The following is a 10,594-nucleotide window of genomic DNA, read 5'->3' as shown; positions in this document are numbered from 1 at the left end:
TATCCTTGGTAACCTACAAAGTTTCCCTAATCAAACTCTTCCTTGACTTTTTAGAGTAATTGGCTCATATAGTATTTGTCCTTCTGCAATTAACATATTTCACTCAGCATTATATTCTCCAGATTCATCCACGTTGTGAAATGATTCACATATTCTTCATAGTTCTTTAATGTAGCATAGTATTTCATTGCGAGAATATACCATAGTTTGGTCATCCATTCATCTGTTGATGGGCATTTAGGTTGTTTCCATCTCTTTGCTGTAGTGAATTGTGCTGTGATGAACATGGGTGTGCATGTGTCTGTTCATGTCCTGTCTCTCACCTCTTTAGGATATATTCCTAATAATGGAATTGCTGGTTTAGATGGTATTTCTATTTTCAATTTTTTATGGAAATTCCATACCATTTTCCACAATGGTTGTACCATTTTACAATCCTATCAGCAGTGTATGAGAGTTCCAATCTCTCCACAACCCTGCCATTTTTACTATCTGATCTGTTGAACTTTGCTATTATTGCTGGGGTGAGATGATATCTCATTGTTGTACTGATTTGCATATCTCTAATGGCTAATGATAGTGAACAATTCCTCATGTATTTGTTGGCTGCCAGCATATCATCTTTAGTGAAGTATCTGTACATGTCTCTTGCCCATTTTTGAACTGGATTGTCTTTTTGGTGTTGAGGTGTTGAGGCTTTCTATAAATTTTGGGGATAAATTCTCTGTCAGATATGTCGTAGCAAATATTTGCAACACACCACATAACTTGGATGAACTTGGAGGACATAATGCTGAGTGAAATAAGTCAATCACAGAAAGACAAATATTGTATTAATCTGTTATTGTAAAAAGTAAAGGAAAGGTTTACATATGGAAGGAAATTTTCTTTGTTGGTTACCAGAGGTATACAATATTTTATGAGCTTATTTTGCACAACTATTTCTGATTTTGTTTTTAAGTGTTGATGTGAAGTGTCCTGATTTAATTTGTTGTTCTCTGTTGTGGGTTCTCTATTAGAAGGACTTCTTAAGCATTACTTGTAAAGTTGGTCTGGTTTTCACAAAATCCCTTAATTTCAGTTTGTCTGAGAATGTCTTGATTTCACTCTCATATTTGACGGGCAATTTGGCTGGATACAGAACTCTTCCTTGGAAGTTCTTTTCCTTCGGGGTTTTATATGTGGCATCTGATTACCTTCTTGCCTGAATGGTTTCTGCTAAGTAATCAGAATTTAGCCTAATTGCTAGTCCATTCTAGGTGACGTTTCTTTTTTTCCGGGCTGCCCACAAGATTCTTTCTTTGTCTTTGGTTTTGGAGTTTGATTATGATAAGTCTTGGTAACTTTCTCTTGGGATCTATCCTGTATGAGTTTCATTGAGATTCTTAGACAAATATCTTTTCTTCCTTCATGATAAGGGGGAAATCTTCTGTTAGCAATTCTTCCACAATTTTCTCAGGGATTTTTTTTTTTTTTTTTTTGCCTCCTCTTGTTCTGGTATTCCAATGAGGCATATGTTGTTTCTTTTAATGTCATCTCACCTAACTCTTTAAGTTCTCTTCATTTCTCTTAAATCTTTGTTCTGACTTTTCTTCATACAGACTGGTGTCAAGTGATTTGTCTTCTAGTTGGGAAATGCGTTCTTCAGCCAGTTCTAGTCTATCCTTTTGTTCTCCACTGTGTTTTCTAACCCTGTAACTTTAGTATTCATCTTCTGGATTTCTAACTGCTGTGTTTGTATGAGTTCTGATTGTGTATTTATCTTGTTATTTTGCTATTGAATGGATTTCCTGAATTCTTACAGGGCACTGTCTGTGTTCTCCTTGATTCTGTTTGTGGTTTCCTTGAACTCTTGTAGAGTTCTATGTACATACGTTCTAAATTCCTGTTGGGTAATTCTACTGCCTGCTATTTTTCCATGTTAAATGACTCTTTAGTCTGGGGTTTTATTTCTGTTGTCTTGTCCTGTTTTTTTTTGTTTTTTTTTTTAATTGTTGTTGTTTGTTTTATTGAGGTTATCTGTTGTTTCCTAAAAATTTTGAAGTTGTCTTTAACTGTTAGTTATGTTTTCATTTGTTTCATCCAGATTTTATGTTTAAATATATTTGCAAAGGGGCACTGGTATATATATATTTTTTTGTTTGTTAATTCAGGTATGCTCTGTTGTCCTGCAGTTTTCTTTGTGTTGATGGAATCACTGTTGGTAATGTGGATGCAGGTCTCTGTCCGTCTTGAAGGGCATTTGGCATTGGGATGAGCAAGTGTTGTGGTGGCTTAATGTGGTTCTTCTGTTGGGTGAGACAGAAAAGGAGGTGAAAAAAATAGGAAAGAAAGAAAAAGGCACCAATAGCGAGTCCTAGGTTTCCACTTCCATTTCTGTAATTGCTGCTGGCTCTGGGGTTTTGTTTTGAGCCTGCTTGGGATGGCTACCAATGATGACGTTTTGTTGTCACTCAAAGAGCTGCAGTTCAAAATTGGCAGAGACCTAAATGGTTAGGGGGCCACTACTTTCCACTTGGCTTGGAAAGCCACAAAAATCCCATACCCTGGTCCACTCGGGTAAAAAGCTGTTGTGGAGGAGCTGAATCCCTGCCTTGTGCTGTGAGCTAATCCGAGGGCCTGCCTACCTGTGGTGAGTTTCCTCCCTTCCCCCTTTCCACTCTCAACTCAGTGGCAGCCCAAGCCACAGTGGTTTCTGCTCTGTTTCTCAGTAATGTTATCCACTTACTCAGCTCAGTTCCCAAAGTTACAATCAGAAACTTCTGATGTGGGTAGTCCAATTCCCCAAAGTCTTTGGAGGTTCTGTGGTGCCCCCTCTTTTTTTTCTCTGCTGCTCTCCTCAATACTGCTAAAGAGTTTTCCACTTCTCCACTTCTCCATCTCCCCGATGGCTGGGCAGGTTAATTTATTTCTCCTGGCTGTTTATTCTGCTCTTTTTTTTTTTTCCCTCCATCTTCACTAAATCTGGCACCCTCTAACTTACTCAGGTGTTCACAGCTCCAGAATCCCTGCTTCAAACTGCTACACCTAGTTTTCAGGAATTAAGATGATGGAACAAAAATGTGAGCTACAAGTGTGACATCATCTTCCTCCTTCCTGACCTACAAATTCTTTTATTTATTTTTTTTTTTGTGTGTCAATTTTTTTTATTGTGATTTGGGTGAAGATTGACAGAGCAAATTCACTTTCCATACAGCAGTTCACATATACTTTGTCTCTGACCTACAAATTCTTAAAGACACAGTCAAGAGTGGGTCTCCTTAAAAGCTTGCAAGCAGCCATCTAGATGCAATGATGGGTCTCTCCTCACCCAGAGCAAAGAAGAATGAAGAAAAGCAAAGATTCATGGAAACAATTAGTCCGAGCAACTGTTACACCATGCAATCTGAAGCCTATATGACTATGAGACCAGAAGAACTAGATGGTCCCCGGCTACCACTGTCAACCACTCAGTGGTGGTCAATGTAGGAGATCCTGGATAGAGAGGGAGAACAATGAGGAAAAAATCAAAATCATTTGGACAGAAAAAAAGGGGAGGACCAGGTTTGCTGGTCTGATAGAGCCTGGTGGAACCACTAGGACTATGGCCCCTAGCTGCCCTTCAGGTCTGGAATTGAACCCACACCCATGGCTTCCAGCCAAACAAAAGACAGGCATATGAGTTGAACATTTACCTGAGGTAGATACACTCCTTGGAGAGAACAATCATGGGAGAAAGAAGGGCTGTTTATCTACAGAGAGACATCTCACGGGGGAGGATGCATGGAGGGATGAACACAGGGAAGAAGTAACTATTGGGAGGAAGTGGGAGGGGAGCTGTCACATCAGGGTAAATTATGGTCAATATCATGAGACAAAGTATATGTGAACTTCCATATGGAAAGTGAATTTCCTTTGTAAACTTTCACCCAAATCACAATTAAAAAAAAAAAAAAAAAGAATTTCTAGGTATACAGTAGAGCTGACAAGGGACCAGGTTGTAGCCACTCCTTGGACACAGCCCGCTACCCAGAGGGAGTGAGTAGTTGAACTGTGGGCTTGGGACCATGTACACAGGGAACATCAAACTCAATTGGCATAACATACTACACAAGAACATTGTTCCACATCCTACTTCGGTAAGTAGCAACTGGAGTATTAAAAGCTTGCAAGTGGTCATCTAGATGCAACGATGGGTCTCTCCTCATCCAGAGCAAAGAAGGATGGAGAAAACCAAAGACACATGTAAACAATTAGTCCAAGGGGCTGGAAGGTATACCATGTGACCCTCAGCCTATATGACTATGAGACCAGAAGCACTAGATGGTGCCCAGCTACCACTGTCAACCACTCAGATGAGGGGATCTATGTAGGAGATCCTGTATAGAGTGGGAGAACAATGTGGAACAAAACGCAAAATCATTTAAAAAAACAAAAAGTCCAATAGATCCTGATGGAACCCCTGAGACCATGGCCCCTGGCTGCCCTTCAGGTCTGGAATTGAACCCATTCCTGTGTCCTCCAGCCAAACAAAAGACAGGCATATAGGGTGAACATTTGCATTAGGCAGATACAGTCCTTGGAGAGATCAATCATGAGAGAATAGAAGTATGCACAGTATGCACAGGGAGATGGCTCAGGGGGCAAGGGTGCATGTGAGGGAAGGACACAAGGAAGAGGTGGCTGTGGGGAGGAAGTGGGAAGAGAGTTATTGAATTGTGAGAAACTGCACTCAGTGTCATGAGACAAAGTGTATGTGAACTGCTGTATGGAAAATGAATTTACTTTGTAAACTTTCACCCAAATCACAATAAAAATTAAAAAAGAAAAGAAGAGTGGATCTCCTTTGGGGGACTGCCTGTATTTCAATGGAGGAATAGAAATAATTTAATTTTCAAGCTGCACTCTAGCTTCAGCAGTTTGTTTGCAGCCTATTGTATATATGTAATGTATATTATCTTGCTAAAGTTGAACTCATTCATGAGAAGCTCTAAAAGCTTATCAATTAAATATTTTCTTTACACTTTTCATAGGAAAGCATAATTTAAATATATATATATATATATATATATAATCTCCACACAGGGCAAACAAATCCCTATCTGAACCCAGTGAAATAAGTCCTGGTTGTGCAGTGATTAGAGTGATGGACAGCTAACCAAAAAGTCTGTGGTTGAAACCCATCACCTACTCTGTGGGAGAAAGAAGAGGCAGTCAGCTTCAATAAGGATTTACAGCCTTGGCCACCCTATAGGGCAGTTCTTCTCTGTCCTATAAAGTCCCTATTAGTTGGAATTGACTCCACTGCAGGTGGGTTGGGTTGGGTTGGGTTTGAGTACCCTGTGAATAGTAATCCTATATACTGCAAACCACCACTCTATGGTGCATCTTAAATGTCACTTGAAGTCACAGGCAGTAAAGACAATCAAAGTTACAAGATACTTTAAAAAGTTACTTAATAAGACACCAAAACACTCCATGCCATCTAATTAATTCTGACTCATAGCAGCCCTGTAGGACAGAGCAGAACTACCCAATCAGGTTTTCAAGGCTATAAACTTTTATAGAAGCAGACTGTCACACCTTTCTGCCATAGAGCAGCTCGTGTGTGCAAACTACAGACTTTTCTGCTAGCAGCACCATCAAAAAAACACCCACTAGGTAACAAACAAAAGGAACTCTGGTAGTGTTAAGTTAAGGTGTATGGTGTCTAAACCAAAGGGTGGTGGTTTGAACCCACCAGCTGCTTTACAAGAGAAATATGAGGCCGTCTTATTCCATAAATTTTTATAGCCTTGGAAACCCTATGGGGCAGTTCTACTCTGCCTTATATCATCACTATGAGTCAGAATACACTTGATGGCAGTGGGTTTAATATGGTTTATGGAAGAATAAAAGAAAAAAAAAAACTGTTTTTAACCAAGATTTTAAACTGGCAAACAAATAAAATAATTCCTAAGTGATAACAATCAATAGAGATACTGCATTCCACTTGGTAGAATACAGTAGTAACTATTCGGCTAGATAAAATATTGGTTATAGAGTATTTTTATATAATAGAGGAACAGTTTTTGGATAGCAATTTATTCCACTTGTACAATATGTCATACTGCTATGTCAAACTGTTGGATCTTAGCGTGTACATTTTAAAAGTATGTACTTTTCCTCAAAATTGCTATTCTGAAGACATCATAATTAAGGAGTCAATACACAGTAAAATTCTGAGATGCTTCTTAAACACAGATTTGTTGTTGTTGTTGTGTGCCGTCGAGTCGGCCCCGACTCATAGCGACCCCTCCTTGGGTTTCCGAGGCAGTATCACTACGGAAGTAGGATTTTCCTTCCGAGGAGTGGCTGGTGGGTTTGAACCGCCAGCCGTCTGGTTAGCAGGCAAGTGTCTTAGCCACTATGCTACCAGAGCTCCCAAACACAGATTTAGATGGGATTATTAAGTTCACCTTGAATTCCACACCCTTGCCAATTTTCTTTTTTAATTTTTGTTGTGATTTTGGTGAAAATTTACAGAGCAAATTCATGTTCATACAGCATTTCATACACATTTTGCTTCATGACATTGACTGCAGTTCTCCACAATGCAACAGCTCTCTTCCCACTTCTTCCCTGTAGTTACCTCTTCCCTGTGTCCTTTTCTCCTTGCCAATTTCCTTGAGACTGAATCAAAGAAGATTTGTGTGCAAGATTTGAAAATCAGAATTTGGAATTTGGCAAAACATCACTAATTCAGACTTGAATAATTTAAAATTTGTGACAACGTGGACAGATTCTGGTTTTCAATTTCCCTTTAGTTAATTAAACATTTCTTCACAGAGTGTAAATTAACACTTCAAAACTTTGTAGGATGTTATTATTACTGAGAATATGGCTTCATAATCCATCATGAATTTCAGAAACACATATGAAATAATATATAATATACAATAATAATGCATCTCCCATTCCATTTGGGTTGCTTTCTTAATAATATACATCTGCATTTTATTTACCTACATTTTCTATATATACTTCCTTTGTAATCAATGAGACATATGAAAATTAGTGGTGAGAAAACTGTTTACGACCCAAGATGTCATATTCAAAACCTTCCCCTTATTAATAGGTTCCCCTGCTACACAATACCAAATCACCTGTATTTAGACACTGGTCTCCCTCCCAACTGCATTTTTAAAAGTCCCTTCAAAGCCTCTACTAGGAAAACATATTGGAATAGATTTGTTAAGCCACCTTTTGAGCTGTCTTGATTGAAATGAATAATCAGACTTTCTTTAAAAATACTGCATAAATGGTTTGTTTACTTATTTATTACAAATTCAGACTACCTTTCCCCGAAAGAATTTGTTTTAGTAAAATTTTCCTAATTTAGGTAAAAAATATATATTATTTTAAATCTTAAATCAAATTATACAGCAGCCGTTCTCAATATTTTTTCAGTCCATGATTCTAGAACTAGACTTAAACATTGGTAGAATGGACAATCATTTAGAAGAGGAGTGTCTGGACCTGATCGACCAAAGAAACAAACTCTACTAATATTAGCCCACACCAGGGAGAAATGTATGCTTACTGTCATATTTTCAACAATAGAATCTGGCAAAATCCAACTAAGGAGCACATATTGAGAACCACTACTTAAGAATCTTACTTATATATTCATGAAATTAAATGTAAAGGAAATCTGAGGAACTATGAAAAGTATTTGCCTTCATACCTGTGGCTGGGGATGAGTCCAGATCTCCACAGTTGTTGATTCTTTCAGGGGAGTGTGAGAACGTACAACATCCTTCATCGGCTGTAAAAGAAAAAAATATATAGAAGCATTTTTAAGTTGTTTGTTAAAACAAAATATACAGTGTAAAATGTAAGTGTGCATTTCACACACAAAATACTATGTCAAGTATCTAGTTCTAGACATTGATGTTTACTTATTCGTTCACTCCACAAATATTTACTGAAAGTGTGCTATGTGCCAAGCATAGGTCTAGGTACTGGAGATATAAAAGTGAAAAAAAAAAATCCTTTTTCTCATGGAACTTCCATATTACATTTAAGTATTACATTTAAGTGTTTCATTAAACACATAAATGGAATTATGGAGGACAACTCAAAATAACTTAAATGACTGAAGTTTAGAATGGAAATTTCCCATCCAACACCTATATAATTCAAGTGTTTATTTGCCAATTCACATCTATCTTGTGTGTGCCACTACATCACACATTTACTATACTGTACATAAATATTTCATAGAGATTTTAAATGCCAAGGGATTTATGAAATGATCCACAGATGCTGAGCTACCAACCCAGAATAATTATCGAATATTTGAAAAGATATCTACGTGCATTTAGTTTCCCTCAGGACGTAGAATATGTTCTGCTTTGTTTTAAAACAATTGAAGGTCTACTATACACATTTTCTTGAATGATTACTTCTAGTATACGAGGTAAAGAATTTGGTAAAATGTTGCTTGATCTATGAAAAGGAGACATTTTTCAAGGAAGCTGAGAAAACTCAACTCAGTGACTGCTGGAAGCTTTTGCACTATGAAAGCAGAGTTGAGTGGTTGTGACAGAGACCTTTTATTATGCTCTCATGACTTCACTCTGCTGTTCCACACACTGCAGTCATGCAGTTATTGCTAGGTATGGTTTCAAGTGACAAATGTATCATCATACCACATAATCTCATTTATTTAATTGCTAGTGCATACCCATTTTGTCAAAACAAGGGAGAACAGATAATCAGGCTTGGAATGTTGCACGTTTAAGGCACAGTGTAGCATGATAATTTTATAACTGAATCAAATGGCAAAGTATTGTGTTTGTTATGTAATGATACTATAACTGTAACAAAAAAGAACAATGCATGTCAACTTTACCACACTGAGCACTCATCATAATATTCCAACTTATAGGGAAGAAACAGAAAAAGTAGAAAATTAAAATGGAGCATGTCATCACAGCAGGATTTTTTCACAAAAATGAAAATGGGGCTGTGACCAAAGTAAATTTCTGAAAGACTCACTTATTAGTGAAGGAAAGAAGAGTGTTTCCCAATGACCAGTTAATTAAATCATGTTTAATTGCAACAACAAAAGAAATGAATCCAGAACAAATAAACTTAAGACTAGTAGCTTTTCCACACATATAATAACTGAGTTGAAGCCACTGAGGACATCAATAGCAAATTAAGAAAGAACAAAATGATTTTGAGTAGTTTTCCATGTCTCTTCATAAATAGACAGATGTTATCAGTATTGCTTAGTTGTTTTTTATTTGAGGAGGCAATGCTGAATTTGAAGTGACCAAATTCACTCTATGAAAAAATCTATGAATATTCTAGCTGTCATAAACTATTCATAGAACAACTACAAACAAGAATATGTTCAAGGAATTTGAGAAAACAAAGATTCAGTACAATCTGAAGTGGAATCTGCTAAGAAGTGTTACAATTGATGGTTGGTAAAATATGTGTGGAAGAGAAAACACCTTAGAAAAATTTACAAAATTTGTCAAAGTGTAAGGTATTCAATACCTACAGTTAATAATTGTATTATTCATTAACAAGTACTTTGAAAAAATATATGAATCAATTATATATTTTCGAACCATTAGCATTAACAATGAACTTCATCCACAACTGTGGACAAAACCATTGCTGGTTCTGTGAATTTTTGTCAAAAATACAAGCTGAATTATCCTACCACACAAGTGGATGGATGGCTGGGCGATGACAAAGGTTTATTGTGATTTTTTTTTTTTTCTTTTAGCTTGGGGCCAAGATTTTTTAAATTTCACTGAATGGGAAGAACCACCCTCAACCACCATTATCAAACATCGAGTGACATTGGAAATTACTTTTTGTTGAACACTTGATAATGCCTCTTAGTCATATTAACCTAAAATTACAAGGCAAAACAGTGCTTTTAAGAGAAACCAATACTACACTAAAGTCATTTTGACAACTAACATTGCTTGAATCAGAATACCAAGCTGCTTCATATTCTCCATCATTGTCAAAATTTTAAACAAGAAGCATCTCTACACATATTTGCAATGAAAATATTTTCTTAGCCCAATTAGTCCCAGGAACATGTTTTGAACTTCATTGCAAAGGCAAAAGAAATGTGTACATTGCATAATTAAAAAAAAATAAAAATTATTTAACAAAACAACTAGGCGCTCTTTACCTAACTTTCAAATTAGAAATTATTCATCAGCGATGTAATGACATACTAAAAGTCAAACATCAATAGAAAAATCTAATAGAATTCTGTAAATGCTTTTCAAGTAGTCCATATGCTCAATGAAAATTTTGTAATGGATTTATATCTGTATCTTGTAATTTGCTATGAACTGGAATCGGCAGTGAATTGAGTTGCTTGTGAAAAGTAGGTCAAGTGCACAGTGGTTAAGGCATTTGGCTGCTAACTAAAAGGTCAGTGGATCAAAACCACTATCTGCTCCATGGGAGAAAGATGAGGCAGTGTGCTGCCATAAATATTTACAGCCTTGGAAACCCATTGTTGTTGTTGTTATGTGCCATTGAGTCAGACCCGACTCATAGCGACCCCTCCTTGGGTTTCCAAGGCAGTATC

General features: G+C 36.9%; 1 protein-coding gene across 1 annotated transcript in view; it reads right to left on the bottom strand.

Annotated features, from left to right (window-relative positions):
* PCDH11X (protocadherin 11 X-linked) overlaps positions 1-10,594 on the bottom strand; it is a 900,527-nt gene that overhangs the window by 350,054 nt on the left and 539,879 nt on the right. Inside the window, exon 3 of the mRNA XM_042782740.1 lies at positions 7,706-7,786. Coding sequence (XP_042638674.1) covers positions 7,706-7,786 — 81 coding nt within the window. The remainder of the gene's footprint in view (positions 1-7,705; positions 7,787-10,594) is intronic.

This window comes from Orycteropus afer, unplaced genomic scaffold, assembly GCF_000298275.1.
Source record: "Orycteropus afer afer isolate SDZICR_OR568_19922 unplaced genomic scaffold, OryAfe1.0 scaffold00452, whole genome shotgun sequence".
Lineage (NCBI taxonomy): Eukaryota > Metazoa > Chordata > Mammalia > Tubulidentata > Orycteropodidae > Orycteropus > Orycteropus afer.
The sequence above is the reverse complement of the archived record's forward strand: the minus strand, read 5'-3'. Positions and strand labels throughout refer to the sequence as shown.